The sequence below is a fragment of the Equus caballus genome, chromosome 12 (assembly GCF_041296265.1).
Source record: "Equus caballus isolate H_3958 breed thoroughbred chromosome 12, TB-T2T, whole genome shotgun sequence".
Taxonomy (NCBI): domain Eukaryota; kingdom Metazoa; phylum Chordata; class Mammalia; order Perissodactyla; family Equidae; genus Equus; species Equus caballus.
The window spans coordinates 25,365,301-25,385,457 of NC_091695.1; the positions used below are offsets into that span (position 1 = coordinate 25,365,301).

Here is a 20,157-nt window from a genome sequence, read left to right on the forward strand (position 1 = left end):
CTGTAGGCCCCTGAATAAGCCTTGACCTTCTCTCACCCTAACTTTCCCATCTGTCAAATGGTGATAGTATCCTTATTGTCTTGAGGATCCTGTTAGCTAATGTGTGAAAAGCTTCACCTGTATGGGGGGTTTTCTGCTTAATTTTTGAAGATCCTGATGTTTCTGGCAGGGCCCTGATTAAGTACACACTGTTACCCACTAAACAGGCTAAATAGGCCATGATCAGGAAGAAAAATACATACAATAACGTATTTAAGCTATATGTTCAAAGAATTACTACTCCAATTTCCTTTGTTGTAGTGGTATTTTCCAATATAATGTCATACGTAAGCCAAAAAAAATTATCCACCTTTTTTTACCTTTATTTGTAGTTTCAAAAAGTAATTATGCGCCCAGTAAGCTTTATATTTAATAGTTAAAACATACATGTATATGTTCTGGAAAGAAGAATTTTTTCAAATTGAAAATGCTTTCATAATCAACTCCAAACTTTAAAAAAAAAACCATAGGAAACAACACATATTTTAAAGTAGGTTAAAAATACTGTTTGGCTCCCCGGCAGAAATTGGCGTATTTATTCAGTCGGTACATCACACTGAGATCAATACAAAGGATATCTGTATGGTGGCTTAAAATAGTAACATATTAATAAAATGCTTATGATCCAAAATGCAAGTTTTCATCTCTGTAACTTCCCTCTGGCCATTGGGAATTCTTCAGCCCTCCAAATAACTCATTTGGCTGGAGGGTTTGTGAAGAATCTAACTATTATGAAGACCCTGACTATTGGTGTCACACAGCTTTAGAACAATGTCTTTTGTTTAAAGAGGAATCGGTTTGGAGTCCTTCAGCTCCAGTTTTATTGGGCGGTGTTGCACTCCCTGCCTCCCCACCCAGGCAAGTAGGACACAAGATGGACCTACTCCTGAGTAAGCATGGATTGTATTTGGAGAGTCAGATCAGAGGATCTCTAAGGACCCTGCGAGTGTAATTCCCAGGGGCCTAAAGGAAACTGTCTGAGAGGTGTGGGCCCCAGGTAACTGACCGCCTCACCAAAGACCTCCAAGCCAGAGTATGAAGGGGAAAAGCTGCTCAGTTCGACCTTCGTGGTTTCCAGAGGGCCCGAGGAATAGTACTGGCATGGGGGAATGTAAGACAGCCATGCCAAGCAGAGGGCTGTGCTCAAGCTCCCTCAAGTACCTCCCTTGGGTGCCCACTCACCACCCTCATGGTGCCTTCAAGCTACTAGCACCACACAGACACCCACGGCTTAGCTAAGAGCCCAGGTTGGGGAGGCTACAGGCCACTTTTCTGAATCCTCGGTTCAGCCAGGTTCAGCACAGGCCACAGGGTGGTTCCTATGATACAGTAAAATGTATGCTGCTCTTTAGAACCCCACAAAGCTCCTTATTAGTGGGCCACCCTGTGTGCAAAGTGTCTCGTGTGCTTTGGCTTATTGCTCCTCATTCATCCTGCAAGGGAGGTGCTACAATCTTGCCACTTTACAGGTGAGAAAACCAAGGCTTGCAGAGTTAAGTTGGTTTCCCAAGATCACAGAGCCAGTAAGCGTGTTACTGAACAAGGGCTTCATCTGCTCGCTGCAAGATAAAAGGCTAAGCAGGAGGTGGTAGAGAAAGAACTTTAATAAGCGATAAACCAGCAAATTGGAAGATGGTGGACATCGTCCTAAAAAAACCATCTTAAAGGGGAACTGATTTGGAAATGACTTATTTAAGACAAACGTTGTTGGGGAGGGGGCTCAGAAATGTCAGGTGATGGATGACCACAGAATGTTGGGTGGCTCTCCGTAGCAGATCTGCTGAATGAGACATTCCTGAGGAATCTAAGAAAACCTCAGTTACTTCCTTATCTTCAGCGGAAGGAATAGTTTGGACAGAGGACGTAAATTTTCTGCTAACCAGTTATTCTTTCTCCTGGTTACAGATTGGCTTGCCTACGTGAGGTTCTAAGCATTTTTCTAAAGCACGTGGTTGCACACTGGGGAGGGGGAGCATATGGCCCTGGGGGCTGAAGTTCTAAGAGTCCTCTGCACAGGGGCGACTGTCTTTCATATTTCTTCATGGGGGGCGTGTGCAAACTCGGGCGGATTCTATGTGTTGCATGCGGTGGATTTTTAGTCTGTGACATCTGAAGTTTACAATCAGTCACTGTAGCTTCTCAGTGCTCCTGTGTGATGCTTAGTCAGGTGAGGGGCTGTCCCAAGTTGCTCTCTTATCAGTGGTCCTCTTGCTTTTCTGCAAAGCAAGCTCAGAAACTTTGGTTACTTTGTTTCCCACGTTAACCTGTGGGTACAGGCACAGCTTCATCCTAATCCAGGAAAACTTTAACTCCTTCGTCCTTGGTTTCAAGGGTGGGAGCCTGGATGCAAACATATTTTCTTGGATGATGTCCACCCCAACCAGAAAGGCTAGGGACATTCACGTTTGTTCATCATCAGAAAAACATGCCTGTGTGGTTGTTACTCTCATCCCCACTTGAGAACAAAGATTCTGAGGTCCAGGGAAGCTAAAAGACTAGCAGCTGCTGGAGGCACAATTCATAGCCTGGCCTTTTGTCTCCCAAACAAACTCATTGGCCGCTCCCTCTCCAACAGAGGCCAGAATTTTCAACATCCTACTGTTGCTGTGTGTTCCAGAGGGAATGGAATCATTCAGCCAAGATTCAGCCTTGTTTTAATCTGCAAACTCAGACATCCAGAGGCAGCTAGAGATTTGTATTTCCATCACTAATTACTTCTGCAGCTTCTTTCCAATTCCCCCCGCCCCCCCGCTTTTTGCACCTCCTTGCCTGCAGAAACAGAGATTTAGAGAATTTATAGCTGTTGAAAACCCCTTGGAGACGCTTAGACTGAGGCAGTCATTTTATAGATGAGGAAGTGGAACCTCCAAAGGGAGAAGTGACTTGCCCAAAGCCGTGGGTGCATCTTAGAGTAGCGTTAGAGGTCTATTCAAGGGGCTGCTTCACCAGATGGCCTGTCCATCATCAGATGGCCTCCAGTTATTGGAAATGTGACTTCATATTGAGCCAAAATGCATCTCCCTTCAACTCCCACCCAAAGGACCTAGTGCTGTCCATCTAAACTAATCTTTATTTGTGTGACCTCCTGAGGGATTCCATCTGTCCCCACCTGAAATTTGGTAGAAAGATTTTATTTTTACTCCTAGGTCTGTTCTGCATGGCTAAAGACTCTAGGGGCCACTTTAACTTTGTATTTTTATGAAGCCTCTTTCCAAGTACCTTGAGAGTGTGCTGTTGGTGGGTTCATTCAGATTAGTAGTGGACAAAGTGCAGCATTTCAAAACAAAGAACTGGTGAGAGTTGCCAATTCGGTGGCGAGCAGGTGACAGGCACGCCAGCAGCAGGGTTCCTGCAAGGGCCTGGCTCCTGTATCACAGGTGGACCCTCAGCTCGCAGAGGGGGATTGAACCAGAGTGCTACATTCCCCGAAGTGCTGGGAGCAGGCGATGCCATGTCTGAGTCCTGAGTGTGAGTTTGCCAGTGAGCGGGTGTGTTTGTGGATGAATGTATGTGAGTGAGTGTGCAAGTATAAGTGTGTCTATGAGCGATCATGAGTGAATGTGTGTGTCAGTTGTGTGCGTAAGCGAGTGTGTGTGTGTGTCAGTCAACGTACGTGTGTATGTGAGTGTAGAGGCAGAGATGGTACAAAGAAAAATTAAAAATAGTGTATCAGTCAGGGTCCCAGCAGGAAACAGATGGCACATGCAAATTGGGTAATTTGAGGAGAGTTTAATAAAGGGGCTGTTTCAAAGGTGTGAGCAGGGTGTAGGGAAAACGCAAAGGAGAATGCAGTGCCTGGGGCCAGTCGGGGACATTGGTGACTGCCCAGGTCTGAAGGGGCCAGGGCAGGAAGCAGCTACTGGAACCCAGAGACAGAGAGCTGTGAGGAGGGGCAGGCTGACAGGAGCTGTGACCCAGCCGGGCCCCACCAGAAGCCCAAGCCCAGCAGCCAGCAGAGCAGCCAGGGCAGGGCAGGGAAGGAGGAGCGTGGATCAGAGGAGGTGTCCAGTACAAGTCCTCACAACGCTCACCTGTGAAATCACAGCCTTTCGTCAACTTTTGGAGATCTTTATGCCCCCTTATGCCCCTGAGGAAAGCATGGACCATTGACTGCCCAAGAAAAATGCACGTCTTCATAGACATGAGCAATTTTGCAGGCAATTTCTTTTTTAAAGGATACTTTATTTCTATAAATAAGATATAAATACATCCTCAGAGTAATAAACCCAAGCAAAACAGATACATACAGCGTAATGGCCTGGAAACCCCTGCACTCCTCCAGTCCTGCTCCCCCTGCAGGAAGTTAACATCCTGGGTGGTTCAGTGAGTTTCCTTCCAGTCTTTTTTCCCTGCATTGATATCTATGTGGCATAAAATTCTGAGACTCTGAAGACCTTTACAAACCTATCCTGGACCTCAGATTAAGAGCTCCTAGAGTGAAGTTTGCAAAGCCTTTTCACACCTATTTTTGACAAGATTCACAGCTCGCTGCCCTCCCCCATGGAAGGATCGGACAGATTTTGAGATTTGCCCAAGATTACACAGCCTAATAAGGAGGTGCATCAGGACTCAAACCCAGGAAACTGATCTATAGCCATTGGTTCCGTCACACCCTCCACCACCACATTGCTTGCAAAAAAGAAAAAGCAGCTGTAGGAGATACACCTGGTAGTGATTGCTGGAGTGATGGGAAAGAAGCAAAACGGTGCATTTAGCAATGTCTGCTTTCTTGTTTCTCCTCCGAGCATTCCTAAGACAGCTTTGCTACTAAAAGGCAACACAATTTTGGATTTCCTCTCTGGGTGTCTGGGACAAAAAACACTTGTTCAGCTGCTAGATGTTCCTCATGCCGTAGGTGTTTCTAGTGATCGTTCTGTGTTGGAAATGTACCCACAGCAGCTTTCATGAATCTCTGAAATTTGGCGCCTGCTCAGCTTCCATGCTGAAACGTGCAGATCAGCAAGATCTTAGGCCAATTCACAGAGATGGAATCGAAGTGCGCCCTTGGCTTCCATCATGCTTTTTGCAATCTGGATTTTTCTCTTTCTAAAAGCCATAGAATATGTGTTAAAAGCAGCCATTTCCATCATTTCGACAGAAACACTTGAAGGCTCTCTTCGATGGGGGGTATTTGCTTGAATTCTCCATGATACATTTTGCTCTTTACTTTCCTTAGGTTACAGTGGGAGGTGAGGCAGTTAGAGCGACCCTGAATTTAAACAGGCCTTTGTAATTTTCATGTCTATCTTATCCTCACAGCAACCAACGTTGTTGGTAGAAAATATCGGCTAACACTCATTAAGCACTTACCAGTGAGCCAGGGACATAGCTAGTGCTCTTTGTGGATTATCTCATCGACTCGGACGAGGGAGAATGTTATAGCTGAAAATCTGAGGCTCAGAGGTGTCATTTATCTGCCTAAGGCAACACAGCAAATAGCACTGGAGCTAGAATCCAAACCCTGGCAGCCTGACTCCAGAGCCTGTGCTGGCAGCCACAAGTATCCTGGTAGGACCGATGTGGTTACCCCCGTTTTACAGATGAGGAAACTGAGGCTAAAAAGATTACCCCCAGGAGAAGACAGCTAGTAACCTGGCTCCCACATACATCTTCTAGCTGTGTCCATTGGTCTTTCCCAGCCTGATTAATGATAAATTAATAGTAATACATTTTTAAAAAATCAACAACAAACCATTTTTTAAATACCTGCCTTTGAAGTTGATTAGGTTCCTAGAAGATGAGTAAATAAATATGGCTTGGGGGCCGTCTCTCAGGGGAGGAGCCCAGCCTGCTCGAAGGATGCTGCCCCACCCCTATGCCGTGAGTCGCCAGGAGATATTTTCCTGTCAGTATAAAATCAACTGCTAAAGTATATTTCGGCTGGCAGAAGTACTTCCTGCTAGGCAAAAGCTTTGCTGAGAACGCCACCTCCTTCACTTAGAAACCCACATTCCAGGCCCAGGTTTTCCCTTGCAAGTCCAAGTCCAACCCGGATCCCGCAAGTTTGTAGCTGTTTTTCCTGCTGCTGTCACAGTGTCCCTGCTTTAGGAAGGAATTGCCACCACTCTACGGGATCATCTCTAAACAGATGTCTGAGCGCTTCCAAGGGGTTTGTACATCGTGATACAAACCCTCTCCATTCAGCAAACGTTTATTGACTGCCAACTGCTGCAAATGTCAGCTCAGTGCAGGGAAGCGCTTGCGAGGGAGGGAACCGTCCAAAGCTGAGGTTGGGCCGCTCCTCCAGGTAGTGAGTCCCCTCTCACTGCGGGTGTTCAGGAAGCGGCGGGAAACCCTCTGTGATGAATGTGGGGAGAGCTTTGAAGGTCTCTTCCAACTTCCAGGTTACATCACGTGCTGGGCTTTGGGGCTGATACAGAGGGGAACAAGAGGAGTTCCTACGATCAAGGAACTTTTAATCTAGTGGAAATAGTAAACCTGAACCCAAATAACAAACATGTTTATACAAAAAAAAAATATTTGGCAGGGCCAGCCCGGTGGCACAGTGGTTAAGTTCATATGCTCCGCTTCATGGGGCCTGGTGTTGGCTGGTTCGGATCCAGGGCACAGACCTAGTATCGCTCATCAAGCCACATGGTGGCAGCATCCCACATAAAATAGAGGAAGATTGGCACAGATATTAGCTCAGCGACAACCTTCCTCAAGCAAAAAGGGGAAGATTGGCAACAGATGCTAGCTCAGGGCCAATCTTCTTCACACACACACACAAAAGTTTGGTGCTGAGGCAAGGCAGGAATAATTAAGATGAGGCAGAGGTGAAGCAAAGAGGGCCCAGGCTGTGGGTCAGGAGACCTGCAGGCTGTGCTTCAGGCCTTGTCACAAATGCTCAGTGTGATTTTGAGCAAGTCTTATCCCCTCTGTGGGCCTCAGTTTCTTCCTGTGTAAAATGGGCTAGTTAAAGGTGATCATCTTTAGGGCCTCTTCAAGCTCTAAGAGTCTGAGTCAACGCACGTAGGTGTCTGGGGGAGGGCTTTGGAAACTCGGGCTGCTGAAGCAAGCACTATTATTTATAGACCTGTCACATCGGCATGTAGCTTCAACACTGCCCTGCAGAAGCACATCTGACAACTGATTTATTATGGTAATTGACGTTGGTACGTACTCATTCTTTATCTATTGCTGCTTGTGGCATGAGGAGCATGCACACGCACCCACACACACAGAAATGTCTCGGCCCTGTCTGGCCTCCGAATTGTTCCGTTTGGTCCTGTGTTGGAAGTGTCTTGTCTGGTCACAGAACAGGTGTGTCAGTGACGGTCCTGTTGGGAAAGCTCCCTCAGCTGGGGTTTGTGAAGAAACTCACAAACATGGAAGCTGAGATACTCAGGGCCTAACAAAGTAGAAAGCTGTGCCCACCTCTAGCCACACAGTCACAGCGGGAGGCATGAGAAACTGGGGGAGTGCTGGGGCCCCTGAGAGGAGCAGTAGTCACAGAGCGACACAGCCACAGGCCAGCGAGGCAGGGAAGCAGTGGGCAGAATACATACCCTACCTTTCTCCTTCCTGCCCTCTGGTCCCCCACCAGGGCATCACATTCCAAACCCCTCAAATACCAGAAGGGAAGGAGGGCAGGCATGCAGCCTGGAGAGGTCAGCCTGAGGGGGCCCAAGACCAGAGGCTGGGTCTCGGGGCAGTGGAGAGCAGTCAGCACCAGTAATCATCCCACATCCTTCAGATGTCTGGGCTCAGGTGGCCCTCCCAACGCTGACAGCGCCAGCTCTGCCCTCGTCCCCTTCCCCACCCCCACCCAGGTTTCCTGCCCCTCCCGGGCTCAGCGCCAGCCGGTGTCCTGGCTCTGTTCTCCCCTCCCATGGTTCTGGCCTCATCGCAGTCACAGCCATGCTGCGCTTTCCTCAACAGCTGAGGTGTTTTCACAGGCACCGGCTTCACAAGCTCCCTGCCCACTGAGGCTGCAGTGAACTCTCTTGCTGGCTCCTCCACAGGGAAGCAGCAGGCAGTTAGATTCCAGCAGCCTGAGTTCAGCTCCCAGCTGCGCCCCTTGCAGGCCGGTAGCCCAAGGACAGCTGCTATGCTTCTCTCCCGCCTGTGAAGTCTGGACGGTGTGGCCTGATGATCCATAGATGATGCTCCTTGAAAGCTCTGAGCCAGGTGCGGTGCTCAGCCTTCATGTCCTACAGCTCCCTGAATCCTCTCAATAAGCCCTCAGCACTTGTTAGTCTCTCCAGTTCACATTTGGGGAAACTGGGACACAGAGAGCTGAAGTAACGTGCCCCAGGTTCTATAAACTAATTCAAGTGGTAAAGCCAGAATTCAAGCCCGGGATTCTCTCATTTCAGAGCCCCTAAGCCACCAGCCACCCCACTGAGCTGTTGTCATGGGGCCTCAATGAAATATGGGTGCGGAAGCCTCTCACTAGCGTCAGCAGCAATAAACACTCCACATGTACGATGTCTCTACGCTTTTCCACATCTCCCCTCCACCAGGGCTGGTTCCCGCCAATACCACCTACTTTGCCACCCAGCTGGCTGCCAGATTGAAATGTTTTCTGTTTGGGAGAGAAACAGCCTGTTGTTACCCCTTTGTACTAGCTCCACCTGAAAAATCGGGAGAATTCGGAGAAGCTACAGTCAACAGGAGGAACCCTGGAGGCCAACGTTGCTCGACTCATGCTGTGAGATGTCAAGAATCTCAGAAATTCATTTGTTCTTCCAGCAAGCATTTACCCTACCCTCTGCTGCACGGGGCCCTCGGGCAGAGAGAGAAGGAGATCTGAATCATAGTCAGTAGTCCAAATTGTTAACTACAGTCTGCGTGGCAGGTACTGTCGTGGAGGCCAGGATCCCAGCGGAGACAGGAAAGGTGGCCCAGGGGGTGTATACAGCCTCAGTGCCGCACTGGTAAACCAGCTCTCTGGAAAAGAAGAAAACAAAACCCCGATTTGGGCGTTTGCTGATTTCCATGGTGTAAATACTCCACCATAGTCGATTTCAAGCTACAAGCATGATGTCCCTGAATGTGGAATTGGGAAGAGATGCACACAATTGGCTTTGCCAGCCAGGGCGAGGTGGACCACCCACTGCCATGACCCTCTGTCTCTGTCCTCCAGCCCCCGGTGCTCTTTCAGCTTCTGAAAAAACACCACGTGCTTTCCCATGAGAGGGCTTGCAGTTCCCTCAACCAGGAAAGCTGCCCCACCTTGGGCCTTCTTACCTTTCAACTCGCCATCCTTCAAGTCTCAGCTTTGCATCACTATCACACGAAGCCTTCCTTGGCCGGCCAGCCAGGGTCAAATGCCTTCGCTAGCTATGCTCTTAGAATGGTGCTCCACTCCTTCCCAGCCCTTATGTCTGATTTTAGCTATTTATGGGATTGTGTGATTAAATTATTATTTCTCTTCCCTCATGACAGCAGAGCTGGCCCAGGTATCAGGAGTGCCTAGCGCCAGTGCCTGGCATATCTGCTCTAAATGTCTGTTGAGTGTTGAAAGGATAAGAGGCCACTGAGCTGGGCTCTAATGGATGAATAGGAGTTTGCAAGGTGGAAAAGGGGAGGAGACGGGAACGGCATGAGCAAAGACACAGAAATCTATGTCTCTGAAATGTGGGCAGGAAATACAGGAAGGCAGGTGGTGTGGTGTGGCTGGTGCTTGAGGTGCCTGGCAGGGAGAAAACTTTGCAGATGAAGCTAGGAAGGTGGACCAGGCTAGGTTCGGAGGGGCCTTGTATTCCAGGCCGAGGTGTGGAATGCTGGTGTCACTCTCACCAACCCCATTTCCCAGAACCAGATGAAGTGGGAGAAATCAGGGCCCGGCGTGGTCTAGCTCAGCTTTTCCCCTTTTCAGATGAGGAGGCTGGTGGCCCTTCTTCTGACTTTTCATGGCCCTCCTATGCTTCCTGCTCTGCTCCCAGCCAATGACTCTGGGGGTCAAGACCCACCTTGCAAATGCAAAAGTGTCCCCCAGCTGGAAAACTGAAAAAAATTAGCCAGGACCTAACAAAAATCAAGCAATGAAAAGAACAGTCCAGAACGCTGGCTAAGAGTCTGGGCTCTGGAACTGGACTGGCAGACTTTGAATCCCAGCTTCGCTCACCGACTGTTGGCTTTGTGACCTGAGGCAAGTTGCTTAACTTTTCTGATCCTGATTCCTCATCTGTAAAATGGAACTAGCAACAGTACTGAATTTCATGGGGTTTTGTGAGTGTTAAATGACTTAATAAGTGTATAGCATTTAGCACAGTGCTGGGCACATAGTAAGAACTCAGTATATGTTGACGACTGTTATTGTTGCTGATATTATTATCTCCAGGAGGCAGGAGAGTGTAATGGTTAAGGTAAATGTAGATATTATTAGTTCATTTTATCTTGAGCTGAGGATAAGAATGAAAGGGAACATGCTTTCAGCACTTACTATATATGAACATTGTCTCATCTCATCCTCCTGCAGCTCTCTACTCTCACTTCTCAGTTGAGGTAAAAAGCTCAGAGAGGTTGAGTGATTTGTCCAGGGTCAAAAAGCTAGTTCAAGACAGTGGTTGAACCACCCCCAGATCTCCCAGGACTTTCTTAGAGAGTTTATTCCTAGGAGTGGAATCATCACTGGAATTTGCCCTCTCTCTGTCTAACCAACTCCCCAATTTTAACTCATTCTTTGTCCTTTGACAAAGAACTTCTCCTCTGGGAGCCTCAGTCTTCTCAGCTATAAAATTACAGGAGTTTGTAACAGTTGGGGTGAATATTGCTACCTGCCGTCACAAACAACCCCCTCGTCTCAGTGGCTTCACATGACATGGCCCAGTGCACTGTGGGTCAGTGGAGGTGGGGTGCTCCACACAGTCACACGGGGATCTGGGTTCCTGCCACCGGTTGACACAGTCTCCCCTAGGGCCTGAGATCTCCCCTGGCTCCTGAGCAGCTGGCCAGGAGGAAAGGAAGGATGAAGAAGGTACGCCTGTCACACACCTTGGCCCGCAGGTAACAGACCTCGTTTCCATTCACGTTCCACTGGCAAGAACTAGTCATGGGGCCCCAGCTAAATGCAAGTGGAGCTGGGAAATATGGTCCAGCCATGTGCCAGAAGAGAAGAGAGCCAAGATCCTGGGGCCACAGGGTTGGGCCAGATTCTGTGACCTCCCACTGGCCATACTAGAGAAGTGCAGAGGTCAGGACTCCTGGGTCCTTCCCCTGTGTGCAGCCTGGGTCCTCCCTCCTGGAGCACTGTTCCTCCTCGCTCCTACCCAGGAAGAGAACCAGTCCCTACCAACCCTCCTCCGAGGGTGGGTGGGTGGTGAGATAATGAGCGTATCATGCTTATTGCCTCTTGGAAGGCAGGTGCTGGAGAAAAACCAAGTCTGCTTTGGTTTTTCTCCCTGTTCCCTTCACATTCCTTCTCGAGACAAATTTAGTCAGCCCTGCTTCCAACAGCAGTGCCCAGGATGCCGACTTTTTGTTCTCTGAGTTGATGTCAGAGCATTTGTCATGCCTGCAGCCTTGGGCCTGGAATGCAGGCCTCAGGAGCACAGTCCCAGCCTCTGCCCTGCCGCAAATGTCTGTGCCCCATCCACCCACCCCTGCTCAGTCCCCATGGGCATCAGTTGCCATGGCTCTCAGACAAGGGCCCTGAATTCTCCACTGGCATGAGACAGAACACAGAATATAGAAGGGCTTTGAGGTCTGGCACAGGGCTGCCTGTGTCCTTAACAGCCACTTAGAGCTCAGAGGCGGGACAGTTCAGGGTTAAGAGCACAGACTTTGGAGTTGTCCAAGTAGATCAGAATCCCGGCTCAGGCAAGTTAACTTTTCATCTGTCTCCCCATCTGTGAAATGCGTCAAGGGTGCCGCCTTCATAAGATTTCCTGAGATGCGTATATTAAGAGCTTTGCCTATTTTTCTGGTGCTCTATAAGTGGTGGGTGTGGAGATGGTGATGGTCCATACTTAGCCTCAAGCCAACCTGAAAGCCAGAGTCAGAACTTCCTGGAGGCTTCAGCCCATTCCAGAGACTTCTTTTCCAAACTGCTTTAAAATCTCCTGAGGGGCCTCCTTGGAGAGTTATGTTCTTGGACCTCCTCATCTTTGCAGAAATGATTTCTTTGCTTTCTGTCTTTCTTTCTTTTCTTCTTCTTCTTCTTCTTTTTTTTTTTTTGGTAAGGAAGATTGGCCCTGAGCTAACATCTGTTGCCAATCTTCCTCTTTTCCTTTTTTTTTCTTTTTCTCCGCAAAGCCCCCCAAGCATATAGTTGTAGATCCTAGTTGTAGGTTCTTCTGGTTCTTCTATGTGGGATGCTGCCTCAGCATGACTTGATGAGTGATGCTAGGTCCACGCTCAGGATCTGAACTGGCAAACTCTGGGCCACCAAAGCGGAGAGCACAAATTTAACCATTCGGCCATTGGGCTGGCCCCTGATTTCCTCTCTGATGTCTATCCTGTTATCCTCCTGCTGGTGCAACTTGAATTCCTTCCACTTTGCCTTGGTTTGTGAAGCCCTCTGCCACCACTGCCCAGACCATAACTTATGATGTTTTTAAAGATTATTTGGGAATGTCTCCTGCAAGCCTTTGCTTCCTGAGGTTAGGTAGTTGTGTTTCTTTCAGCCTCCTTCCTGGGGCCACTCTCACTTTTACTCTGAGTCTCAGTCTCAAGAAGATCATCCTGCCTCCCCTGCCTGTCCTTTCAGTTACAAAGGCCACAGGGAAACACCTCCCCAGTCAGGCTCCCAGGGAACCTCTTTCTCACTGAAAGTTTTCAGCCTTACCTGGGCAGCAGGTGCAGCACTCAGCCATACAAGCTCTGGCCGTGCCCAGGCACAGGCAGAGACAGCAAATGGGCCACCTGTACTCCTACACACCTTCCTGGCTCAGTTAAACCTCTGCAGATCTGAGCCGCCTGCTCTGTGAAATGGGGAAGGTAAGGGTCATTGTCCTGGGAGGAAACAGTTGGTGGTCTCAAAAGGGGTGATCGAATGAAGGGACTATTCACAAAGGTGCATGCAGGGAGAGGGGAACCAAGAAGGCTAGGGAAGGACCAGGGTTGGCCCCACAGGAAAGCTGTTCCCACCTAGGCTGGCAGGGCCAAGAGGAGGGAGCAGTGCCCAGAACCTGGAGAGAGGCGTGGCTGTAGGACAGGCCACCCTCCAGGCTCTGGGCCTTAGGTGGAATTCAGCCGCTGTTAGAGGCCCAGCAGAGAGGAGCTGAAGGATAAAACACCCTCACTCTTCTTCCCTCCTGTCCTCTGATCACCTGTAGGTGCCTCCCACTGGCTGAACCCAACTGGAACCAGAGGGTGGGGAGCTTGGTGGAAGCAGACTTTGCAGAAAAGGGCAGAGACTGAGGGTGCAGGGGTAGGCGTGGAGAGAGTGCTGCCTCGAAGGGTGGGTCTCAGCATGTACCCCCCTTGCCAACAGACCTGCCAGGGGGCTTGAGCACCCCCATTTATAGACATGGCAAGTGAAACCCTGAGGGTTAAGTCACACAAGAGGCCACACTGCCAGCAAGCGATGGAGCCAGGATTTAGACTCCACAGTTCCCATGGCCAGAGCAGACAGTGGTCAACATTTCACGATTGAAGATGACTCCTCCCCACAGATGGTCTTCCTCCCAGGCCTGTAATCCCTCCATTATTTATTCACTTGGGCTGAGCATTTCATTCTCCCTGCTTGGAACTTTCTTTTTTCTTTTTATTGAGGTAACATTGATTTATAATATTATGTCGATTTCAGGTGTACATCAGTATAATTTGACTTCTGTATACATTACGTCGCATTCACCACCACAAGTCCAGTTTCCCTCTGTCAGCACCTGCTGGACAGTTTCAAATCCAAAGATCCCTGCTTGGGGCTGGGGGGAGCATCATATCGATCACTCAACAATTCCAGGGAAGGAGTTTCTCAGACCTTTCTGCTGGGAGAGGTCTGGGACAGGGCTCAGGAATCCGTGGGGGCTGGAAACACTGAAAGGGAGGCAGCAGCCCGGAATAAGATGGTTGTTGATCCCGCCCCCCCCCCAGTTACAGAGCTTCTGAGCACTTCACCCCCATCCTCTCACTTAATCCTCACCATTTTCCTGGGATACTGGCACCAGTATTTACAGTATTCACAGCTGTGGGACAGTAGCCCAAAGAGATTACACTTGGCTAATGATAGAGTTTTGCCTGAGATGGGCAGAGCCACATGGAGGAAAATGCACTGGCTTTAGAAGCCAAAAGATGAATGCAGGTCAAATGCTTCCTACCTGTGAAACTACAAGGTAAGTCCCCTCACCACCACAGGCATCTTCCAGATGGGAGTGTGAACACCTGCCTCACTGTGTTTGGTGAGAATTAAATGTGATCATTCTTATCCGTCCCCAGTACAGTTCCTGGCACCCCGCATCCCAGGCAGAGAAGGTGTTGACGACAAAATCTTGAATGTCAGCAAACCTAGCGTTGAGTCTCGGAGACTCGGATGGCCCTGGACAAGTCATGTAACCCCTGGAGCCTCATTTAAAACATAGAGCAATCACATCCCCATCCCACAAGTTTGTGTGAAGGTGAAATGAGATGAGGTGTCTGAAAGGACTTTTTTAAACCTCTCTATAAATGCAAATGTATTTCTTCAGCAATAACAACAGCCAACATCAGCGAACATTTCCTGGGTGCTTACGGTGTTCCAGGCACTGTTCTAAACCCCCCATGTGTGTGGTTTCATTCAGTTCTCACGGCAACCCTATGAAGCAGGACTTTTGTATTCCAATCACAAATGAGGAAATTGAGTCTCAGAGAGGTTAAGTAACTGGCCCAAGGTTGCATTGCTGGTAAGTGGCGGAGCCAGGTGTTGAACCCAAGCAGGCTGAGAAGCCTCTGGAGAGGGGAGCATCTGCAGGGAGCCAGGACATGGGATACGCAGACAAAGGGAACTGAAGAAGCTTGGAGTCCAGCATGGCTCAAACATTCGTACAAATCAGAATCATTTAGGGAGATTATTTAAAAGGCAGAGTCCTGGCCCCCTCCCCTGCCCTGCCACAGAGATGCTGATTCCATGGGTTTGAGGTGGAGGCTGGGAATCTTCCTTTTTAACAAGCCCCCAAGATGATGCCTGTCAGCTAACCACACAGGGAGGACCATGGCAGGCGTCCCACCATGCCATCGGTAAGGGTTGCTCAGTAAGTGAGGCTCATAGGCTCTAGAGGACCTTGAAGTCTCAAGAAGGAGCCCACAGTGGGACCCACCTTCGCCTCTGGCTTCCAGGTTTGCCAAGTACTACAAGATGGAGGACGGCAGCGAGTACCGCACACTCCTGAAGGCTTTTGGCATCCGCTTCGATGTGCTGGTGTATGGGAATGTGAGTCCTTAGGCTGGGCAGATGGGCTGGTCAGGGGAGGAAACCCAGATCCATCTGGGGCCCTGAAGAGGCTCCTCTCAGGGGCAGGGTCCTGCTGCTGACCGGCTCTGAGACCCTGGGTTGGTCACATCTCCAGTGTCCTCACCTGTACCATGAAGGGATGGGGCCTGCTGACCCCCCAAGAACCCTTCTAGCTCCACTTCCTCTCTGGCTGGGAGTCCAAGTTCAGCCTCAGCCTCACTTCTGCCCTGCTGGACCCTCTGCCCACTCCCCTTGGTCTTTGTGCCTGCAGGCTGGCAAGTTCAACATCATCCCCACCATCATCAGCTCCGTGGCAGCCTTCACCTCCGTGGGAGTGGTGAGTTTGCCACTCCAGGCTCTGACAGGAGGCCGGTCAGGGTGGGGCCCCGTCTGGCATGGGGGGTCGGGGGGACCCAGAATGCTTCTGCCGAGAATGTAAAGCCCAACCTCTTGCCAGATGCTTCCTCTCCTCTACCCCCTCCCTGCTGGCTTGGCCCTTACATGAAGGCCTCCAGTCATGGAGAACTCATCACCTCCCTCAGCAGCCTCCCCACTAGCAGGAGGCACCACCCAATGCAAAGTTCCTGTCCCTCACCATGAAGGTGGGCGAGGAGACCAGGGTTCCACAGACCTGAGGAGCCTTCAGGAGGAGCCGATCCTGGCTGGCAAGCCCACTCTCAGGGACTTCCGCCCCCTCAGTCCTTCTGCTTCTCCCTCCAAGTCCTCTCTCTGCATTTTGCTCTGGGGTCACCCCCAGGAGCTGGGGAGGCAGGTCATGAAGACATTCTGCAAAGCCCCTGGACATTTTTCCAAAAGGAAACATTGGTGAGGCCTCCTGGGGGACTCACCCTGACCCTTGGCCTGCTCTCTGCCCTAGGGCACTCCTGCCCACTGCCCGGGCAGCTCAGGGTCCACCTGAGCCTGCTGCTTCCTGCCCTCCTGCTCCCACCTGTCCCAGGGCAGCCCCTCTGAGCCCACCTGCCTCTCTTCCTCCAGGGGACTGTCCTCTGTGACATCATCCTGCTCAACTTCCTCAAGGGGGCCGACCAGTACAAAGCCAAGAAGTTTGAGGAGGTGAGGAGGTAGAGGGGCAGGGCAGGGAGGGCCACTAAGACCCAGGGACTCTCAGTGGCTCACCTTCTGGGGACTTCCCAAGGGAAGTTCGTTGGGCCTCAATGTATATTGGGGAGTCCAGAAAAGAGGGGGTTTGGAGACCTCTCTGTGGAGAATCTTGGGGCTGTGCAGGTCATCGCTGTCAGCATCCCCATCCATCATCATCCCCTGCCTGTCTCTAGGGCGGGACAAATCCTGTGATGAGTTATCTCAGGTTTCTGTTTGTCCTTGAGGTGCATGGAAAGGAGCTCAGGATCACACAGACTTGCTCTAGCCCCCTAGTGAACAGGCCGCGAGCCCTGACTGCTGAGTCTGTTGAATGGAGCCCCCTAGGAGGACCTCGCCCATAGTCAGAGCATGAAAAAGCCAGCCCTTCTGCCTGCAGGTGAATGAGATGACGCTGAAAGCTGCTGCCTCGACCAACCAAGTGTTCTCCAGCGACCAGACCACGGAGGAGAAGCAGTCCACAGATTCAGGGGCCTACTCCATAGGCCACTAGGGCCTCTTCCCAGGGCCCCATGCTCACCCCTGGAATCCGGGCCTCCCCATAGGGCATCCCACCTGGGCAAGGGAGGATGGGAGAGGGGAGGGGCTCTCATTTCTGCTGCTCATCTCATGAGGCCACAGCCGGGGACCAGCTGTTCCCACAGGGCTCCGACATACAGGTAGTACTCCCTGCTAAGACCTCTATCTTCCCTTCACCCCTTGCCTCACCCCAATCTGCTTCCCAAGACCCCCAGGGCAGTGGCACCTGAGTCATCCCCCTTCCAAAGAGTAGACATAAGAATAGTAATAATGAGTGGCCACAGGGCCTACCAAGTACCAGGCACTCTCACATGCATTATCTTGTTTAATCCTTAGAATAATCCTATGAGGTAGATATTAGTTCCCCTGTTTTGAAGATACCCTGAGGCTCAGAGAGACAGTCATGTGCCCAAGGCCACACAGCCAGGAGGCGGGAGAGCTGGGATTTGAACCCAGGTCTAACTCCATTGCCCACACCGCACAAGAGAAGAATGAACGTCAGGGGGCATCTGCCCTGCTGCTTCCACCGGCTCCACTCTACCACGATTAGGTTCAGCTGAATCAAGAGTAAGCCCCAGGCTTTCCCGGGAGCTCAGGCAGGCCCCATTTTAGGAGAGACCAGTGAGACAGTGGTGCGAGGTCTCCTTCTCCAACTTGGGTGGGTCCCAAATTCACAAGGAAATAGGAGGCATGACTGTCAGTGAATTTGTCCTTACCTCCCCCACGGCTCTGTCCCCAACCCAGGGAAGGGGCCATTCTTGTTCTCTCTCTGGGGCTCCCACATACTTATAGCCATGTGGGTCCCCTCACTCCAGAAGCCAGAGTAGGCCACACCCAGGGTGATGTGATTGTTAGACCTGGGGCCCTGTTCTAAGAGGGCAGCAATCCTCCTTAAAAACATTGGTGAAAAGGCTCCAGTGAGCCCCAGTGCCCTGTGGGCAGGTGATCAGCGGGCGGGTCCCCGCAGGGTCCTAACGAAGTGGTCAGTCTCCTAATGTTAGAAACTAAAGGGCCTTAGAAAACATCTTGCCCACTCTCCTGTTCACAGATGAGCAATGGAAGCCAAAGGGGGAAATGACTTATGTCATAGTGAGTGGCCCAAAGGGAACCAGGTGTCCTGCCACTCTGGGGAGGAGGCAAGAACAGGAAGCTGGGAAGGCTGTGGAGAGAGCACCTGGTCCACCCCTGCCTCCATGTGCCCAGACCTCCCCTTCCCCTTCTGGGCTCTCACCCCATGAGGGGCCCAGAAATCACACCAGGGCCGAGTGCAGGAGCAGGTCCAGATTTTATGAAGACTGATGCACATACAATTGGGGCATTTTTTAAAAAATAATAAAAATTAGGTATAAGAAGGAGCTCATGCAAGTGAGCAGCACTGAAGTATGCTTCATGAGCTTCACGGTAAATCTGCCTCCAGGAAAGTTGGAGTGTGGCCATGACCATGAGGACTTGGCAGAAAGGAACTTAACTGTAGATGAGGGCTGGCCCCTCTAAGGAAGGTGCAGAGAAAGGGGGTGTGGGCAGCTTTGGGAGTAGTTTGGGACGATCAAGCAGTGAGCACTTGCAAAGGCCCAACCTCAATGATCCCCCACTGCAGGGGGAGAAGGGGTAAGATTCCCACGCATAAGGCCCATCCCCCTTCCTCAACTGAGTCTTCACCCCTCAGCTCCACCCCAGGAGCAGCCTCCAGAATAAGGCCGTGTCTGGAGATCTGATGAGCAGACACATCAGTGAAGACAGCACTGCATTCTCCAACCAGGAGACCCACAGGCATTCCCAGTGAATCCAGCTCTCAGGAGCCTGGGCTGGGGCTGAGGACGTTCTCTGAGGAGGAGACAGAGGCAGCGGTGTCCTGGAGGGGCCCTCTCCCCCAGCCCTCCCCTTCCCCACACTGGCCTGAACCCGTGTGTGTGAGCCTGACACTGTCCTCCCACAGCTGAACTAAGTTAGCACTTCTGTGTGCTAGACTTCGGGTTGACATCAGTACTAATAAAATAGCTAACTTGTCTCTCCTGCATCCTGGTGTCCTCAACACAGTCACCAACATAATCACATGGACCCGCACACCAACCCTGGTGAGATTGCTCTGGTTTGTTATTAATCCTATTTCATAGAAGAAGAAATGTGCAATACATGGAAATTCAAACTGGAACCCATGCTCATTCCTACCACTACACTGCTTCCTTAATGACTCTGCACAAAAGCCAACATTTAGTGACAACCTGCCATTGCCAGGCCGTGGGCTAAATGCATTACAGATGTTGTCTAACTCAACTTTATTTTATTGAAGAAGAAACTGAGGCTTAGTAAGGCTAAAAAATTTGAAATGTAGAACAGGGACTCAGACCCAGAGCTTTGTGACTCTGGTGGCTGGGATCCTGACTTCTGTGCTATGTCTGTCCAGGAAAAATTAGGACATTCCTTGGCTCCTTCTTTTCTATATGTGTTGGGTTAAACCAGGTTCTGCTGCAGTAACAAGTGGGCTGCGAAATCTCAAGGTTTACTACACACAGCAGGTCAGACAGCCCCTTCCATCGGGTAGCTGCGCCTTCAGGGACACAGGGACCCCCAGATCCCTGTGGCAAGGACAGTGAGAATGGGAAGATCATAGGGGGTCATTTAAAGGCCAGGCCTGGAAGAGACTTACATCATTTCCTCCCACATTGCATTGGCCACACCCAGTAGCATGCTGCAGAGCCCAACTTATGCAAGGAATACCAGGAAACACAGTCTACCTCTTTCCCCAGCAAGAAAAAATGGTGAACATTGCACTCTCTGCTTCCTTATCTCCTTTTCAATGGCTTCTCTTCTCCACAACCACCCTCCCCCCATGCCCACTGATAGTGACACACATCCTTGCCTTCTGTGTTCCTTCTCACAAAACCTCGTTCTCGGCAAGTAACCATCAACTTCCCAGAGGTATTAAGAGATAAGGCCCTTGGAGTTTCTTCTCCTAAGAGTATTTGCTTTTTAATCAAAGGCTATTCAAGACTGCAAGGCCTTAAACAACCAAAGGAATGAATATATAATGGTTGAAGTCGAGCCCAATAACAGACAGTGCTGGATATTTCAGGGACACCTTATCTACCCTTGCCTGCATCAAGCAAGCTTCAATCTGGAGAGGTCTAAGCCCCCTCCTCTCCCTGCCCACCCCTACCTCCAGT

General features: G+C 50.4%; 1 protein-coding gene across 1 annotated transcript in view; it reads left to right on the plus strand.

Annotated features, from left to right (window-relative positions):
- The window catches only part of P2RX3 (purinergic receptor P2X 3), a 33,210-nt gene extending 14,202 nt beyond the window's left edge, over positions 1-19,008 (plus strand). The window contains exons 9-12 of the mRNA XM_001504914.6: positions 15,241-15,334; positions 15,627-15,692; positions 16,352-16,429; positions 16,854-19,008. Of these exons, the coding sequence (XP_001504964.1) occupies positions 15,241-15,334; positions 15,627-15,692; positions 16,352-16,429; positions 16,854-16,967 (352 nt within the window). The 3' untranslated portion in view covers positions 16,968-19,008. The remainder of the gene's footprint in view (positions 1-15,240; positions 15,335-15,626; positions 15,693-16,351; positions 16,430-16,853) is intronic.
- Positions 19,009-20,157: the final 1,149 nt, after the last annotated feature.